We start from the raw sequence: 20,562 nt of genomic DNA, 5'->3' as shown, positions 1-20,562 counted from the left end.
CACAGATCAGCCCTCATCTCATTGAAGGGCGGAACAGGCCCAAGGGACTGAATGGCCTACTTCTGTCCCTATCAGGCATCACTCTGACTCCATCGTAACTCCAACCCCTGAGAAACATTCAGCAATTCCTGCCAGCCTTGCTCATCCTTCCAAACTCACATGAACTCACACTCAGAGTCTCAATGCTTTGTGGAGAAATGATCATTTTATTTGTCCACGAGACATCATGCAAAATAAGAGAGAAAGGGAGTAAGCTTTAATGATACAATCGAAGCGATTTCTCCTTCAGAAATCCCACAGAAGCCTCACTCAGCGCCGTCTGTCTCAGACTCAGTAAACCTTTGAAAGGATTCTCTTGTGGGTTGTGGGTGTCACTGATGAGATCAGAATCTGTCGCCCATCCCTAACTGCCCTTGAACAGAGTGGTTTAGGGGTGGCACAGTGGCTCAGTGGTTAGCACTGCTGACTCGCGGCGCCAGGGACCCGGGTTCAATTCCATTCCCGGGTGACTGTCTGTGTGGATGTTCTCCCCTTGTCTGGGTGGGTTTTCTCCAGGTGCTCCAGTTTCCTCCCACAGTCCGAAGATGTGCGGGTTAGGATGGATTGGCCATGGGAAATTGCCCACAGTGTCCTGGGGTGTGCAGGCGAGGTGGGTTAGCCGTGGGAAAATACAGGATTATAGGGATTGGATGGGGGTCTGGGTGGGGATGCTCTTCGGAGGGTTGCAGCAGACTTGATGGGCCGAATGGCCTCTTTCCACACTGTAATGGTTTGCCAGGTCATTTCAAGGGGTAGTTGGGAGTGAGCACTGTTGCTGTGAGGTGAAAGTGAGGACTGCAGATGCTGGAAACCAGAGTTTAGATCAGAGTGGTGCTGGAAAAGCGCAGCAGGTCAGGCAGCATCCGAGGAGCAGGAAAATCGATGTTTCGGGCAAAAGCCCTTCATTCGGCGATTTTCCTGCTCCTTGGATGCTGCTTGACCTGCTGTGCTTCTCCAGCACCACTGTTGCTGTGAGTCTGGAGTCACGTGTAGATAAGACCAGCGGGTTTCCTCCCAGGTTCCTAGAGCAACATAAAAGTCACTCTCTCTATCGCTGTGAGGCAACACTGATTCCTGAATAAACTTCAATCACCTTTCCGGAATTCCAGCCCATCACCCCGGACTGGTCTCTGGGTCATTAATGTCCTTTAGGGAAGGAAACTGCCATCCTTACCTGGTCTGGCCTACACGTGACTCCAGACCCACAGCAATGGGGTCAACTCTTAATTGCCCCCTTGGGCAATTAGGGATGGGGTAACAAATGCTCGGCCTAACCAGAGACACCCACATTCCTGTCAATGAGTGAAATAAAAGAGTGGCAACAGGTCACTGCTCCCTGCAGGGGAACAGCCGCACAGAAAGATCCCAAGAGGGGAGAGCAGTCAATGTGCGGCAGTGGGGTTCAGATTGTTCTCCCATCCCGCTCCCATTCCCTACCCTCCACATCTCCCGACCACCCTTGACCCTCGACCCTCGACCCCCCCCCCCCCTTCCAGGGATAGTGTGGGTATTACACCGCGTTCTGATTGGCCTTCAGCCCAGACTGAGCTCTCCGTTTTGTGTGACTCGATTGGTTGATGTTGTTGCTCTGCTCAGCGTCATAGTAACCCCTCTTCATCGTCCGTGTTAAATACTCAAACAGACCCTACAGGGGAGGGGGCAAAGATGCTGCAGTTAGTCAGTGATCACCGCCTGCTCTGTTCCCCCTCACAGCCTCCAGGCACCCCTCCCCCTCCCTCTGATTCCCTCTCCCTCTCCATCCCCTTCCCTCCTTCTCCCTCCCTCTCCCCTTCCCTCCCCCTCCCTGCCCACCCAAACATTCACCCCGTTTCTCCCTCCGTTGCCCTCTCCACCCCCTCTGCTTATCTCGCACTCTCCCTCCACCTCCCTCACCCTCCCCTTTCCCTTCCTCTCCTTTGCTGACTGTCCCCCTCCATCCTCTCCCCTCACCTTACCCGTCCCTCCTCTCCCCTCACTCCTCCCTCTTCATCCTCATCCCTCCCCTCCTTCCCTCACCCTGCCTCCCCTTCCCTCACACTCCCCCTCCCCTCCCTCTCTCAACCTCCCCACCCCAACCTCCCCTTCTCTCTCCCTCCACTCTCTTCCCTCCCCCTCCCCTACACTCCGCTCCCTTACCCCTCCCCATTCATCCCATTCTCTCATGCATTCCCATTCCTCCCCTTCCCTCACAGTCCCCCCTCCTCTTCTGTCACTCATACCCCTCCATCCCCTTCCCTCACCCCTTCCCTTCCCTCACGGGGAGTGGGAGGGTCTAGAGAGTGGGGGTTAGGGAGTGGGAGGGTCTGGAGGGTAGGGGGTGGGGAGTGGGAGGGTCTGGAGGGTGGGGCGGGGAGTGGGAGGGTCTGGTGGATGGCGGTGGGGAGTGAGAGGGTCTGGAGAGTGAGTAGTAGGAGTGGAAGTGGGAGAGTCTGGAGGGTGGAGGTGGGGATGGGAGTGTCTGGAGAGTGATGGGTGGGAGTAAGAGGGTCTGGAGGGTGGGGAGTGGGGAATGGGAGGGTGGAGGTATGGGAGTGGGAGGGTCTGGTGGGTGGGATGTGGGGACTGGGAGGGTCTGGAGGTTGGGGGGTGGGGAATGGGAGGGTGGAGGTATGGGAGTGGGAGGGTCTGGTGGGTGGGATGTGGGGAGTGGGAGGGTCTGGAGGTTGGGGGTGAGGAGTGGAGGGTCTGGAGGGTGGGATGTGGGAAGTGGGAGGGTCTGGAGGGTGAGTGGTGGGAGTGGGAGGGTGGGGGTGTGGGGTGGGGAGTGGGAGGGTGGGGGTGGGGAGTGAGAGGGTCTGGAGGGTGAGTGGTGGGAGTGGGAGGGTGGGGGTGTGGGGTGGGGAGTGGGAGGGTCTGGAGGTTGGGGGTGAGGAGTGGAGGGTCTGGAGGGTGGGATGTGGGAAGTGGGAGGGTCTGGAGGGTGAGTGGTGGGAGTGGGAGGGTGGGGGTGTGGGGTGGGGAGTGGGAGGGTCTGGAGGTTGGGGGTGAGGAGTGGAGGGTCTGGAGGGTGGGATGTGGGAAGTGGGAGGGTCTGGAGGGTGAGTGGTGGGAGTGGGAGGGTGGGGGTGTGGGGTGGGGAGTGGGAGGGTGGGGGTGGGGAGTGAGAGGGTCTGGAGGGTGGGATGTGGGAAGTGGGAGGGTCTGGAGAGTGAGCAGTGGGAGTGGGAGGGTGGGGGTGTGGGGTGGGGAGTGAGAGGGTCAGGAGGGTGGGGAGTGGGAGGGTCTGGAGGGTGAAGTTTGGGTTGATATGTTTTCACTACGATTTATAGAATGAGTTGCTAGATTTACATCCACACTGTAGAAACGGAAGGGACTCAGCTGTTGCTGTGTTAGGCTTGGGGTCGTCCCTGCTCAGGGTGTTTGGCAGCAGCGGGATTTGTCCCAGACGGAGCTGACTTTGGAAAGGTGACACTGAGAGAGAAACAGTGGTAATGCTCCTGTGATAATGTTTCTGGTGGTTTCCTGTGTGATGCTGCTGTGAGAGTGCCAGGCTTTCTCACATTTTCAGCTCATTGCAGCTCTCTGTTCAAGTACCTGAGAATCATTCCCAGGAACAAACCGGGATAAAGTCCGTCCACACAGGAATTCCAAAATGTTTGGCCATTTCCTGTGTGTATACCACCTGGGAGCGATGGAATCCTGGGTGACACCCTCCTTGCTAAGCCGGTGTATATTACCCCAGGCTGGGGCAGGTCTGAAACCCCCTTTAAATTTGCATATTAGACTGACCGTAAGATCGTAAGATAGCAGCGAAATCAGGCCATTCAGCCCATCGAGTCTGCTCTGCCATTCAATCATGGCTGGAATGTTTCTCAACCCCGTTCTCCTGCCTTCTTCCCATAACCCTTGACCCCCTTACTATTCAGGAACCTATCTATCTCTGCCTTAAATACATACACTCCATGACTTGGTCTCTGCAGCCGTCTGCAGCAATGAGTTCCACAGAGACCCCACCCTCTGGCTGAAGAAATTCCTCCTCATCTCTGTCCTAAAGATTATCCCTTCATTCTGAGGCTGTGCCCTCGGGTCCGAGTCTCTCCAACTGGAAACATCTTCTCCAGGTCCACTCTATTCAGGTCTCTCAATATTCTGTAAGTTTTAATCAGGTCCACCACCCCCTCTCCCACACCCCATCCTTCTAAACTCCCTTGTGTAATAGACCCAGAGTCCTCATTCACTCCTCAGGTGACAAGCCCTTCATCTCTGGGATCATTCTTGTAAACCTCCCCAGGTGGCACGGTGGCACAGTGGTTAGCACTGCTGCCTCACAGCGCCAGAGACCCGGGTTCAATTCCCAACCCAGGCAACTGCCTGTGTGGTGGAGTTTGCACGTTCTCCCCGTGTCTGCGTGGGTTTACTTTGGGTGCACCGGTTTCCTCCCACAGTCTAAAGATGTGCGGGTCAGGTGAATTGGCCATGCTAAATTGCCCGTAGTGTTAGGTAAGGGGTAAATGTAGGGGTATGGGTGGGTTGCGCTTCAGCGGGTCGGTGTGGACGTGTTGGGCCGAAGGGCCTGTTTCCACACTGTAAGTAATCTAACCTAATGAAGTAGGCCACTTTCTGCAGCACATCCTTCCTTAGATACGGGGTCCAAACCTGCTCACTGACCCAGAGCCTTACCCAGCCTCAGCAGTACATCTCTGTATACTAACCCTCTCGAAATGAATGCTAACATTGCATTTGTATTCTTAACTTCCAACTGAACCTGCATGTTAACCTGAAGACAATCCTGAACTAGGACTCCCCATTTATAAAATATTCTACCCATCTATTCTTCCTACCAAAGTGCAAGACCTCACACTTTCCCACATTGTATTCCATCTGAAGCATCTTTGCCCACTCTTCCAGCCTAACCAAGTTCTCCTACAACCTCCCCACTCCCTCAACACCTACCTGTCCCTCCACTTGTCATTATGTCACCTGCAAACTGAGCAACAATGTCCTCAGTTCCTTCATTAATGCGTAACGTGAACAGTGAGGATCCAACACTGACCCCTGCGGAACTCCACTAGTCACTGGCTGCCACTCTGAACAAGACCCCCTTATCCCCACTCTCTGCCCTCTGCCTGTCAGCCAATCCTCTATCCATACCAGTCCCTTGCCCCTAACACCATGTGCTCTGAGCTTATTCAGCAGCCTCCTGTGTGATACCTTTTCTAAGGGCCATCCAGAAAGTAAATTAACTATTTTTTTTCTTATTCACTTGTGGGATGTGGGTGTCGCTGGCTGGGCCAACATTTATTGCCCGTCCCTAGTTGCCCCCTTGAGAAGGTGGGGGTGACCTGCCTTCTTGACCCGCTGCAGTCCATGTGCTGTGGGTTGACCCACGATGCCCTGAGGGAGGGAATTCCAGGATTCTGGCCCAGCGATACTGAAGGAACGGCGATATATTTCCAAGTCGGGATGGTGAGGGGCTTGGAGGGGAACTTGCAGGGGGTGGTGTATCTGCTACCCTTGTCCTTCCAGATGGATGTGGCCGTGGGTTTGGAAGGTGCTGTCTGAGGATCTTTGGTGAGTTTCTGCAGGGCATCTTGTAGATGGTAAACACTGCTGCTACTGAGCGTCGGTGGGGGAGGGAGGGGGTGTTTGTGAATGTGGGGCCAGCCAAGGGGGAGCTGCTTTGTCCTGGATGGTGTTGGGCTTCTTGAGTGTTGTTGGAGCTGCCCCTATCCAGGGCAAGTGGGGAGTATTCCATCACCCTCCTGACTTGTGCTTGTAGATGGTGGGACAGGCTTTGGGGGGGGTCAGGAGGGGAGTTACTCGCTGCAGGATTCCCAGCCTCTGACCTGCCCTTGTAGCCACTGTGTTTATGTGGTGAGTCCAGTTGAGTTTCTGGTCAATGGTAACCCCCAGGATGTTGATAGTGAGGGATTCAGTGATGGTAACACCATTGAATGTCAAGAGGTGGTGGTTAGAGTGTCTGATATTGGTGATGGTCATTGTCTGACATTTGTGCGGCGTGAATGTTACTTGCCACTTGTCAGCCCAAGCCTGGATATTGTCCAGATCTTGCTGCATTTGAACACGGACTGTTTCAGTGTCTGAGGAGTCACTAACGGTGCTGAACACTGTGCAGTCATCAGCAAATATCCCCATTTCTGACCTTCTGATGGAGGGAAGGACATTGATGAAGCAGCTGAAGGTGGTTGGGCCCAGGACACTCCCCTGAGGGACTCCTGCAGAGATCTCCTGGAGCTGAGATGACTGGCCCCCAACATCCACAACCATCTTCCTATGTGTCAGGTATGATTCCAGCTAGCAGAGAGTTTGTCCCCAATACCCATTGATACCAGTTTTGCTGGGGCTCCTTGATGCCACACTCGGTCGAATGCAGCCTTGATGTCAAGAGCTGTCCCTCTCCCCTCCCCTCTGGAATCCAGCTCTTTTATCAATGTTTGACCCAAGGCTGGAATGAGGTCAGGGGCTGAGTGACCCTGGGGGAACCCAAACTGGGTGTCACTGAGCAGGTGCTGCTTGATAGCTCTGTTACTGACACCGTCCATCACTTTCCTGATGATGGAGGTGGGGCAGTAATTGGTCAGGTTGGATCTGTCCTGCTTTTTATGTACAGGACATACCTGGGCAATGGTCCACAATGTCGGGTAGAGGCCAGTGTTGTAACTGCACTGGAACAGCTTGGATAGGGGAGCGACAAGTTCTGGAGCACAAGTCTTCTGGACCATTACTGGAATGTTGTCAGGACCCACAGCCTTTGCAATATCCAGTGTCTCTTGGTATCAGGTGGTGTGAATTGAATTTGCTGGAGCCTGGTATCTGTGACGCTGGGGACCACTGCGGGAGACCGAGATGGACCATCCACTCAGCACTCCTGACTAAAGATCACTGTGAAAGCTTCAGCCTGATCTTTTGCCCTGATGTGCTGGGCTCCTCCTTCATTGAGGATGGGGGATATATGTGGAGCCTCCTCCTCCAGTGAGTTGTTTAATCCCCCACCACCCAGGACTGGAGAGCTTAGATCTAATCCATTGGTCTTGGGATCACTGAGCTCTATCGTTTGTTGCTTATGCTACTTGACAAAGCAAGTCGTGCTGTTTGGCTGCTTCATCAGATTGACACCTCATCATCAGGCATGCCTGGTGTTGTTCCTGGTATGCCTTCTACTGATCCAGGGCTGTTCCCCTGGCAATTGTGACTGTTTGTTTGATTTAAGTTCCTTGTATCAAAGCATTCTGTTCAAAGCAATTCGCTGGAAAAATGAGAATTTGCTACCTTTCCAACTGTGTGGTCACACACTGTGCAATCAACACAACCATCAGACCAATACCATCTTCCAGTTTCAAGAAAATGAGCAAACTCTGGATTAACAGGACATTAAGCTGAAATGGTTTCCTTGGCAAATCCCTTTGTTTCTTCCTGGGAAGAGTCAAACGTCAAGGATTTCTTCCACACGAAACTCCTCACAAAAAAATAGCAAGCAGCATTCAGAGCTTTTTGCTCATTTCTGACTGAATTGTTCTATCACACCTGAAAAAAACCCGACAAGGTGTTGATGTTTTTTATCCTGCGCTGATCAGGAGCAATGCAACAACGCCGAATTTCGAAGGGAACAAAATAACTTCGACTATTTGAGAGAAGGATGGTGATTGTTTGATTAGATTACTTACAGTGTGGAAACAGGCCCTTCAGCCCAAACCGACCCACCACCCACCCATACCCCTACATTTACCCCTTATCTAACACTAGGGGCAATTTAGCATGGCCAATTCACCTGACCCGCACATCTTTGGACTGTGGGAGGAAACCGGAGCACCCAGAGGAAACCCACGCAGACACGGGGAGAACGTGCAAACTCCACGCAGCCTGAGGCAGGAATTGAACCCGGGTCTCTGGCGCTGTGAGGCAGCAGTGCTAACCACTGTGCCACCGTGCTGCCCAGTTTGAGGAGAGTGCATTCTTGATCTATTACACACCCAACATTTTCTGTTTAATTGACAGATCACACCGCAGAGACTGAAACAGAGAAACCAAGCTGGCATTTATCTTTTAATCAGCCTCATTATTAAAAATGTGCTCCGGTTGTGATTATATTACTGGCCACGGGAGTTGGCTGTGTACATATTGGCTTTGACATCTCCAATGTTGTAATATTAATTACACTTCAAAAACGCTTCAATGACTTGAAGATGTGTGCATAGCACTTCCTTGTGCAGGGAGGAGCTGCAATTTAGAATGTGCTGCCTTCAAACGGTGACAGCAATGGTTTTAATTGTACTGTCTGAAAGAAAATCAGATAAACATTTGTCTCGTTGAGGCAAAAACAGGGAAGTGGGACCAATCAGGCACAGCAAACAACAAAGACTAGAGATCGTGGTGAGTCAGGGAGCATCCTTATGGAGAGAGCAAGCTAATGTTTCCAATCTGGATGACTGAGGAATGGCCTAGCCTTGAAACGTTAGTTTGCTGTCTCTCTCTCTCCATGGATGCTGCCTGACCCGCTGTGATCTTCAGCATCTGTTGTTTTCCGTTCAGATTGCAGTGTCTCAGCTATTTGCTCCCATGTTCTAAACAGACTTTGTTCCATTAAATTTAATGATCCCACTCTGCAAAAAATCCTCGATTTTCTCAATCTCTCCCTAACCCTCTCTTCCTCACCGATGTTTTAAAGGACCAGACAAGTGCTTCAGATAAAGATGACAGAGGCACAGTGGCTCAGTGGTTAGCACTGCTGCCTCACAGCGCCAGGGACCTGGGTTCAATTCCAGCCTCGGGTGTCTGTCTGTGTGGAGTTTGTACATTCTCCCTGTGTCTGGGTGCTCTGGTTTCCTCTCACAGTCTAAAGATGCACAGGTTATGGTGGATCGGCCGTGGGAAATTGCCCATAGCATCTAGGGATGTGTAGGTTATGGTGGATTGGCCATGGGAAATTGCCTGTAGTGACTAGAGATCTGTAGGTTATGGTGGATTGGCCATGGGAAATTGCCTATAGTGTCTAGGGATGTGTAGGTTATGGTGGATTGGCCATGGGAAATTGCCCATAGCATCTAGGGATCTGTAGGTTATGGTGGATTGGCCGTGCGAAATTGCCTGTAGTGTCTAGGGATGTGTAGGTTAGGTGGATTGTCCACAGGAAATGCAGGGATAGGGCAGGAGGATGGGTCTGGGCAGGTCCTCTTCAGTGGGCCGGTACGGACGATTTGGGCCAAATTGCCCGTTTCTTCACTATAGGGATTCTGTGAAATGATGGACTGGACCATGGGTAGATTGGAACTGAACATCCCGCACTCGGTGCTGAACTCCTCACCTCCCATGCTTCTTCCACATCTGCTGTCCATTTCTCTTTCAGGATTGGTTTCACCACCGCAATGAACTGTACTCCTACATACTGAAGAGAAAATGCAAAGCCGTCAGTATTGGGAGGACTGTAACTTTGCAGGACTGCCTGCACTTCTGTCCCACTTCCTCCAGGCTGAGAGACACATCCAGAGTCCGGTGATAACAGCTTGCAATTAAAACTGAGAGACCGAGAGTTAAATAATGAAAGCATGTGCCTATATTTAAAAAACACCACGACATGTGAGGGCAAGTAACTATAACGAAGATACTGTGGGTGATATTCTTTGCAAGAGAAACTGCAGATAAACACAACAGTGATTAGGGGTTTAGATGAGAACCTTTTTCCATGTATGGAGTCAGCTATTACGAGGGGGCATAGCTTTAAATTAAGGGGTGGTAGGTATAGGACAGATGTTAGGGGTAGATTCTTTACTCAGCGAGTCGTGAGTTCATGGAATGCCCTGCCAGTAGCAGTGGTGGACTCTCTCTCTTTTTGGGCATTTAAACGGGCATTGGATAGGCATATGGAGGATAGTGGGCCAGTGTAGGTTAGGTGGGCTTGGATCGGCGCAACATCAAGCACCGAAGGGCCTGTACTGCGCTGTATTTTTCTATGTTCTATGCTTCAATTACTATAGAGACAGCCTTGTGCAGTTCCAGGGCTGACAGTGATTCCCCTGCTGGCTCACTACAAGTTGTAAATTGAGAGAAAGATTTTGGCATTTGTGAGAAATGTGAAATAGTTGTAGTGTTGTTTGGAAAAGTTATTGCATTATGTCTGCAAGTATGAACGCATTTGCCCACAGCATGGTCCTGTTAGCTCATCCGAGCATGAGACTGCAACATGCAAGCGATCCCAAGCAGCTAACATTTATAGTGCAGATGTAATCCCCCTCTCCTGATATCCCCATCCTCAAGGGGGTTCGACTAGCCAAGTTGAGAGGAAGCAAAGGATTGAGTGAGCGTTTGAGCAGCAGTTCAGCTGGGCCTGGACGGAAGCCCAGTGATATCACAGAGGTGGAACTTGGCGGGTGAGAGATGTGAGGTCAGGAGAGTACTGACAACCCGACACTGACACAGACACGGACACACACACACACACACATACACACACACACACACACAGAGACACATACAGACACACACAGACACACACAGACACACACCCACACAGACACACACACACACACACACACACACACACTGACACACACAGACACACACACACACAGACACACACCCACAGGGACACAGACACACACCCACAGGGACACAGACACAGAGACACACACAGACACACACACAGACACATACACACACACACAGACAGACACACACACACACAGACACACACACACAGGGACAGACACAGACACACACACACACACACACACACAGGGACACACACACAGACACAGACACACACACACAGGCACACACACACAGGGACACACACAACACACAGACACACACACACAGACACACAAACAGACACACACACTCACACAGCGACACACACACACACACAGACACACACACACAGACACACACACAGACACAGACACACACACAAACAGACACACACACACAGGGACAGACACAGACACACACACACACACACACACACAGGGACACACACAGACACAGACACACACACACAGGCACACACACACAGGGACACACACAACACACAGACACAGACACACAGACACAGACACACACACACACTCACAGACACACACACACACACAAACAGACACACACACACGCATGCACACACACGCACACAGACAAACATACAGACACACAGACACAGACACACACACACGCGCACACAGACAGACAAACACTCACAGACACACACACACAGAGGCGCACACACACACAGACACACACACATGCACATACACATATACACACACACAGACACACAGACACAGACACATACACACACACACACACAGGGACACACACACACACACTCACACAGGGACACAGACACAGACACACACACACAGAGGCACACACACACACAGACACACACACACAGACACACACACAGACGCACACACACACAGACACACACAGAGACAGACAGACACACACATATACAGACACACACATAGACACATACAAACACAGACACACACACAGACAAACAAACACAAACACAGACACACACACACACAAACACACACAGAGACAGACAGACACACAGGCACACACACAGACAGACACACAAACACAGACACGCACAGACACACACACACATCCACAGAGACACACACACAGACACACACACTGACACATACACACACACACACACACACAGGTACATATACAGACACAGACAGACAGACACACACACTCACAGACACAGACACACACAGATACATGTACACACAAACAGAGAGACACACACACAGAGACACTCACACAGACACACACCCACACAGACACACACCCACACAGACACACGCACAGACACAGGCACACACAGACAGTCAGACACACACAGACACATACACACACACACTCACAGACACACACACACACACACACACACACAAACACGGACACACACAGACACATACACACAAACAGACACACACACACACACAAACAGACACACACACACGCACGCACACACGCGCACACAGACAGACAGACACACACACACACAGAGGCACACAGGGACACACACAACACACAGACACACACACACACAGACACACACACACAGGGACACACACACACAGACACAGACACACACACACAGACACACACACACAGACACAGACACAGACACACACACACACACACAGACACATACACACACGCACAGACAGACAAACACACACAGACACACACACACAGAGGCACACACACACGCACATACACAGACACACACACACAAACACACACACACATACATACACATATACACACAGACACAGACACACTCAGACACACACACAGACACAGATATACAGACACACACAAAGACACACACACACAGACACATACACACGCAGACACAGACAGATACACACAGAGACAAATACAGACACCCACACAGACACACACAGACGCACACACACAGACACACACAGAGACACATACAAACACAGACACACACACAGACAAACAAACACAAACGCAGACACACACACAGACACAAACACACAGACACACACAGAGACAGACAGACACAGACAGACGCATAGGCACACACACAGACAGACACACAAACACAGACACGCACAGACACACACAGACACACACACACACATCCACAGAGACACTCACACAGACACACACACAGACACATACACACCCACACCCACACAGGTACATATACAGACACAGACAGACAGACAGACACACACACTCACAGACACAGACACACACAGATACAGGCACACACAAACAGAGAGACACACACACAGAGACATCACACAGACACACACAAACACACACCCACACAGACACACACCCACACAGACACACACCCACACAGACAGTCAGACACACACAGACACATACACACACAGACACACACACACAAACAGAGAGACACACACACAGAGACACTCACACAGACACACACAAACACACACCCACACAGACACAAACCCACACAGACACACACGCACACAGACACACATACACAGACACACACAGACACACACACACACACACACACACACACATCCACAGAGACACACACACAGACACATACACACCCACACTGGTACATATACAGACACAGACAGTCAGACACTCACAGACACATACACACACACACAAACAGAGAGACACACACACAGAGACACTCACACAGACACACACAAACACACACCCACACAGACACACACCCACACAGACACACACACAGACAGACAGACAGACACACGCCCACACAGACACACACACAGACACACAGGCACAGACACACAGGCACAGACACACACGCACAGACACACAGGCACAAGGAAAGTGGGAAGTGTGGTGTCACAGGTTGCCCAGGATCATCCTGAAATCTCCAGAAACTGGATTCAATCTTGTGCACAGTAGCATGGAGAGTCCATGACGGAAATGTCGGAGCTGGGAAGATTGATGGTTGTTTGAGGTGAATAGAAAACAGGTTCCAAGCTACTGTTTGATAATCCCATGCATTCCAAGCTGCTAATCAAGCAGCACAACAGCTGCAAATATGAAACTGGGAGCTGCCATGGAAAGCACACTTCACCCTGGCACCAGGAACCATCTGTGAGGTTTGATTCAAAACAACAAAATGTGGAACCAATTTATGAAGGGTGACAAGTACATATATGCACCCAATTCTGTTTCCTGGGTGGGGAGAATGTGTTGCAGGGTGGGGATAATTTGTAGCAGTGTTGGGATAATCTGTTGCAGTGTTGGGGTAACTTCTTGCAGGGCGGGGATAACTTGTTGCACGTTGGGGATAACTTGTTGCAGGTTAGGGATAACTTTTTGCAGGGTCAGGATAACTTGTTGCAGGGTGGGAATAATTTGTTGCAGTGTTAGTATAACTTGTTGCAGGATGGGGATAACTTGCTGCAGTGTGGGGGTAACTTGTTGCGGTGTTGGGATAACTTGTTGCAGGGTCAGGATAACTTGTAGCAGGGTGGGAATAATTTGTTGCAGGGTGGGATAACAGGTTGCAGTGTTAGTATAACTTGTTACAGGGTTGGGATAACTGGTTGAAATGTCGGGATAACTTGTTGCAGTGTCGCGATAACTTGTTGCAGGGTGAGGATAACTTGTTGCAGGTTGGGGATAACTAGCTGCAGTGTTGGGATAACTTGCTGCAGGTTAGGGATAACTTGTTGCAGTGTGAGGATAACGTGTTGCAGGTTGGGGATAACTTGTTGCAGTGTGGGGATAACTTGTTGCAAGTGGGGATAACTTGTTGCACTGTGAGGATAACGTGTTGCCATGTTGGGATAACTTGTTGCAGGGTGGGGATAACTTGTTTGGGATAACCTATTGCAATGTTAGTACAACTCATTGCAGGGTGGGGATAACGTGATGTAGTGTTGGGATAACTTGTTGCGGTGTTGGGATAACTTGTTGCAGGGTTGGGATAACTTGTTGCAATGTCAGGATAACTTGCTGCAGTGTTGGAATAACTTGTTGCAGGGTGGGGATAACTTGTTGCAGTGTTAGTATAACTTGTTGCAGGTTGGAGATAACTTGTTGCAGGGTGGGGATAACTTGTTGCAATGTCAGGATAACTTGTTGCAGTGTTAGTATAACTTGTTGCAGGTTGGAGATAACTTGTTGCAGGGTGGGGATAACTTGTTGCAGGTTGGGGATAACTTGTTGCAGGTTGGGGATAACTTGTTGCAGGATCGGGATAATTTGTTGCAGGTTGGGGATAACGTGTTGCAGCATCAGGATAACGTGTTGCAGCATCAGGATAACTTGTTGCAGGGTCAGGATAACTTGTTGCCGTGTTGGGATAACTTGTTGCAGGGTGGGGATAACTTGTTTGGGATAACCTATTGCAATGTTAGTACAACTTGTTGCAGGGTGGGGATAATGTGATGTAGTGTTGGGTTAACTTTTTGCAGTGTGGGGATAACTTGTTGCGGTGTTGGGATAACTTGTTGCAGGGTCAGGATAACTTGTAGCAGGGTGGAATAATTTGTTGCAGGGTGGGATAACTTGTTGCAGTGTTAGTATAACTTGTTGTAGGGTTGGGATAACTAGTTGCAATGTCGGGATAACTTGTTGCAGGGTGGGGATAACTTGTTGCAGGGTGGGGATAACTTGTTTGGGATAACCTTTTGCAATGTTAGTACAACTCGTTGCAGGGTGGGGATAACGTGATGTAGTGTTGGGTTAACTTTTTGCAGTGTGGGGATAACTTGTTGCGGTGTTGGGATAACTTGTAGCAGGGTGGAATAATTTGTTGCAGGGTGGGATAACTTGTTGCAGTGTTAGTATAACTTGTTGCAGGGTTGGGATAACTAGTTGCAATGTCGGGATAACTTGTTGCAGGGTGGGGATAACTTGTTGCAGTGTCGGGATAACTTGTTGCCGGTTGGGGATAACTTGTTGCAGGATCAGGATAACTTGTCGCAGGGTCAGGATAACTTGTTGCCGTGTTGGGATAGCTTGTTGCAGGATGGGGATAACTTGCTGCATTGTTGGGATAACTTTTTGCAGGGTGAGGATAACTTGTTGCAGGATCAGGATAACTTGTTGCCATGTGGGGATAATGTGTTGCAGGGTGGGGATAACTTGTTGCAGGGTGGGGATAACGTGTTGCAGTGTGGGGATAACTTGTTGCAATGTCAGGATAACTTGTTACATTGTGGGGATAACTTGCTGCAGTGTTGGGATAACTTGTTGCAGGGTGGGGACAACTTGTTGCGGGGTGAGGATAACGTGTTGCAGGTTGGGGATAACTTGTTGCAGGGTCAGGATAACTTGTTGCAGGTTGGGGATAACTTGTTGCAGGGTGGGGATAATCTGTTGCAGTGTTAGTATAACTTGTTGCAGGTTGAGGACAACTTGTTGCAGGGTGGAGATAACTTGTTGCAGTGTGAGGATAACGTGTTGCAGGTTGGGGATAACTTGTTGCAGGGTGGGGATAACTTGTTGCAGGTTGGGGATAACTTGTTGCAGGATCAGGATAATTTGTTGCAGGTTGGGGATAACGTGTTGCAGCATCAGGATAACTTGTTGCAGGGTCAGGATAACTTGTTGCCGTGTTGGGATAACTTGTTGCAGGGTGGGGATAACTTGTTTGGGATAACCTATTGCAATGTTAGTACAACTTGTTGCAGGGTGGGGATAATGTGATGTAGTGTTGGGTTAACTTTTTGCAGTGTGGGGATAACTTGTTGCGGTGTTGGGATAACTTGTTGCAGGGTCAGGATAACTTGTAGCAGGGTGGAATAATTTGTTGCAGGGTGGGATAACTTGTTGCAGTGTTAGTATAACTTGTTGCAGGGTTGGGATAACTAGTTGCAATGTCGGGATAACTTGTTGCAGGGTGGGGATAACTTGTTGCAGTGTCGGGATAACTTGTTGCCGGTTGGGGATAACTTGTTGCAGGATCAGGATAACTTGTTGCAGGGTCAGGATAACTTGTTGCAGGTTGGGGATAACTTGTTGCAGGGTGGGGATAACTTGTTGCAGGGTGGGGACAACGTGTTGCAGGCTGGGGATAACATGTTGCAGTGTCAGTATAACTTGTTGCAGGTTGAGGACAACTTGTTGCAGGGTGGGGATAATCTGTTGCAGTGTTAGTATAACTTGTTGCAGGGTGGGGATAACTTGTTGCACTGTTCGGATAACTTGTTGCAGGATGGGGATAACTTGCTGCATTGTTGGGATAACTTGTTGCAGTGTGAGAATAACTTGTTGCAGTGTCGGGATCACTTGTTGCAGGGTCAGGATAACTTGTTGCAGGATGGGGATAACTTGCTGCATTGTTTGGATAACGTGTTGCAGGGTGGTGATAACGTGTTGCAGGGTGGGGATAACTTGTTGCACCTTGGGGAATTTTTGTTTCAGTTCAGGAATAACTTGTTACACTGTCAGGAAAACTTGTTGCAGGGCAGAGATAACTTGTTGCAGGGTGGGGATAACTTGTTGCAGTTTGTGGATAACTTGTTGCAGTGCTGGGATAACTTGTTGCAGGATGGGGATAACTTGCTGCATTGTTGGGATAACTTGTTTCAGGGTGGGGATAACTTGTTGCAGGGTGAGGATAACTTGTTGCCATGTTGGGATAACTTGCTGCATTGTTTGGATAACGTGTTGCAGTGTGGGGATAACGTGTTGCAGTGTGGGGATAACGTGTTGCAGGGTGAAGATAACGTATTGCTGTGTGGGGGTAATTTGTTGCGGTGTTGGGATAACTTGTTGCAGGGTGGGGTAACTTCTTACTGTGTTGGGATAACGTATTCTAGGGTGGAGATAACGTGTTACAATGTCGAGGTAACTTGTTGCACTGTCGGGATAAGGTGTTGCACTGTGGGGATAATGTGTTCCAGGGTGGGATAACATGTTGCAGTGTGGGGATAACGTGTTGCAGTGTGGGGATAACGTGTTGCAGGGTGGGATAACGTGTTGCAGGGTGGGATAATATGTTGCAGTGTGGGGATAACATGTTGCAGTGTGGGGATAACGTGTTGCAGGGTGGGATAACATGTTGCAGTGTGGGGATAACGTGTTGCAGTGTGGGGATAACGTGTTGCAGTGTGGGGATAATGTGTTGCAGGGTGGGGATAATGTGTTCCAGGGTGGCATAACATGTTGCAGTGTGGGGATAACGTGTTGCACTGTGGGGATAATGTGTTCCAGGGTGGCATAACATGTTGCAGTGTGGGGATAACGTGTTGCACTGTGGGGATAATGTGTTCCAGGGTGGCATAACATGTTGCAGTGTGGGGATAACGTGTTGCAGTGTGGGGATAACGTGTTGCAGGGTGGGATAACGTGTTGCACTGTGGGGATAATGTGTTGAGGGGAGGGGATAATGTGTTGCATGGTGGGGATAATGTATTGCAGTGTGGGGATAATGTGTTGCAGTGTTAATATAACATGTTGCAGGGTGGGGATAACTAGTTGCAATGTCAGGATAACGTGTTGCAGTGTTAATATAACATGTTGCTGTGTTGGGATAACTTGTTGCACCTTGGGGAATTTTTGTTTCAGTTCAGGAATAACTTGTTACACTGTCAGGAAAACTTGTTGCAGGGCAGGGATAACTTGTTGCAGGGTGGGGATAACTTGTTGCAGTTTGGGGATAACTTGTTGCAGGATGGGGATAACTTGCTGCATTGTTGGGATAACTTGTTTCAGGGTGGGGATAACTTGTTGCAGGGTGAGGATAACTTGCTGCATTGTTTGGATAATGTGTTGCAGGGTGGTGATAACTTGTTGCAGGATGGGGATAACCTGTTGCAGTGTGGGGATAACGTGTTGCAGTGTGGGGATAACGTGTTGCAGGGTGGGATAACGTGTTGCACTGTGGGGATAATGTATTGCAGTGTGGGGATAATGTATTGCAGTGTGGGGATAATGTGTTGCAGTGTGGGGATAACGTGTTGCATGATGGGGATAACGTGTTGCAGTGTGGGGATAAGGTGTTGCAGTGTTAATATAACATGTTGCTGTGTTGGTATAACTTGTTGCACCTTGGGGAATTTTTGTTTCAGTTCAGGAATAACTTGTTACACTGTCAGGAAAACTCGTTGCAGGGTGGAGATAACTTGTTGCAGGGTGGGGATAATTTATTGCAGGTGGAGATAAGCTGTTGCTGTGTTTGGATAACTTTTTCTGGGGTGGGAATAACTTGTTGCAGGGTGGGGATAACATGTTGCAGCGTTAGTATAACATGTTGCAGTGTGGGGATAACTTGTTGTTGGGTGGAGATAAGTTGTTGCAGTTATAGTGTAACTAGTTGCAGGGTGGAGATAACTTGTTGAAGGGTGGGGATAATGTGTTGCAGGGTGGAGATAACTTGTTGCTGTGTTAGTTTAACTCGCAGGGTGGGGATAACTATTTACAATGTCAGGATAACTTGTTGCTGTGTTGGGATAACTTGTTGCAGGGTGGGGTAACTTGTTGCTGTGTTGGGATAACTTATTCTAGGGTGGAGATAACGTGTTACAATGTCGAGGTAACTTGTTGCAGTGTGGGGATAACGTGTTGCAGTGTTAATATAACTTGTTGCAGGGTGGGGCTATCTAGTTGCAATGTCAGGATAACTTGTTGCTGTGTTGGGATAACATGTTGAACCTTGGGGAATTTTTGTTTCAGTTCAGGAATAACTTGTTACACTGTCAGGATAACTTGTTGCAGGGTGGGAATAACTTGTTGCAGTGTGGGAATAACTTGTTGCAGGGTGGGGATAACTTGTTGCAGTGTTAGTATAACTTGTTGCAGTGTGGGGATAACATGTTGCAGGGTGGGGATAACGTGTTGCGATGTGGAGATAACGTGTTACAATGTTGAGGTAACTTGTTGCACTGTCGGGATAATGTGTTGCACTGTGGGGATAACGTGTTGCAGTGTGGGGATAAGTTGTTGTAGGGTAGGGATACATTGTTGCTGGATGTGGATAACCTGTTGCAATGTGTGGATAACTTGTTGCAGCGTGAGGATAACTTGTTGCAGGGTGGGGATAACGTTTTGTGGTGTTGGGATAACGTGTTGCAGTGTGGGGATAACTTGTTGCTGAGTGGAGATATGTTGTTGCAGTTATAGTATAACTAGTTGCAGGGTGGAGATAACTTGTTGCAGTGTTAGTATAACTCATTGCAGGGTGAGGATAACTTGTTGCTGTGTTAATATAACTTTTTGCAGGTTGGGGATAACATGTTGCAGGGTGGGGATAACTTGTTGCAGGGTGGGGATAACGTGTTGCAGTGTTAATATAACTTGTTGCAGGGTGGGGATAACTAGTTGCAATGTCAGGATAACTTATTGCTGTGTTGGGATAACTTATTCTAGGGTGGAGATAACGTGTTACAATGTCGAGATAACTTGTTGCACTGTCGGGATAACGAGTTGCAGTGTAGGGATAACGTGTTGCACTGTGGGGATAACGTGTTGCAGCGTTGGGATAACTTGTTGCAATGTGGGAATAACTTGTTGCGGTGTTGGGAATAACTTATTGCAGGGTGGAGATAACCTGTTGCTGTGTTGGGATAACTTTTTCTAGGGTGGGAATAACTTGTTGCAGTGTTAGTATAACTCGTTGCAGGGTGGGGATAACTAGTTACAATGTCAGGATAACTTGTTGCTGTGTTAGGATAACTTGTTCTAGGGTGGGGATAACGTGTTACAATGTCGAGGTAACTTGCTGCAGTGTGGGGATAACGTGTTGCAGTGTTGGGATAACGTGTTGCAGTGTGGGCATAACGTGTTGCACTGTGGGGATAATGTGTTGCAGCATGGGGATAACGTGTTGTAATGTGGAGATAATGTGTTGTACTGTGGGGATAACGTCTTGCAAGGTGGGGATAACTTGTTGCAGGCTGAGGATAACGTGTTGCAGTGTGGGGATAATTTGTTGCAAGGCAGGGATACATTATTGCTGTGTTAGTATAACTCATTGCAGGGTGGGGATACCTTGTTGCAGTGTTAATATAACTTGTTGCAGGGTGGGGATAACTAGTTGCAATGTCAGGGTAAGTTGTTGCTGTGTTGGGATAACTTGTTGCTCCTTGGGGAATTTTT

General features: G+C 49.3%; 1 protein-coding gene across 1 annotated transcript in view; it reads right to left on the bottom strand.

The window, feature by feature from the left end:
• Positions 1-1,510: 1,510 nt before the first annotated feature.
• Positions 1,511-20,562, bottom strand: part of xgb (x globin) — a 77,257-nt gene continuing 58,205 nt past the window's right edge. The window contains exons 4-5 of the mRNA XM_060856008.1: positions 9,302-9,382; positions 1,511-1,684 (exon numbers count right to left, since the gene is read on the bottom strand). Coding sequence (XP_060711991.1) covers positions 1,550-1,684; positions 9,302-9,382 — 216 coding nt within the window. The 3' untranslated portion in view covers positions 1,511-1,549. The remainder of the gene's footprint in view (positions 1,685-9,301; positions 9,383-20,562) is intronic.

Source organism: Hemiscyllium ocellatum, chromosome 47 (genome assembly GCF_020745735.1).
Source record: "Hemiscyllium ocellatum isolate sHemOce1 chromosome 47, sHemOce1.pat.X.cur, whole genome shotgun sequence".
Taxonomy (NCBI): Eukaryota; Metazoa; Chordata; class Chondrichthyes; order Orectolobiformes; family Hemiscylliidae; genus Hemiscyllium; species Hemiscyllium ocellatum.
The sequence above is the reverse complement of the archived record's forward strand: the minus strand, read 5'-3'. Positions and strand labels throughout refer to the sequence as shown.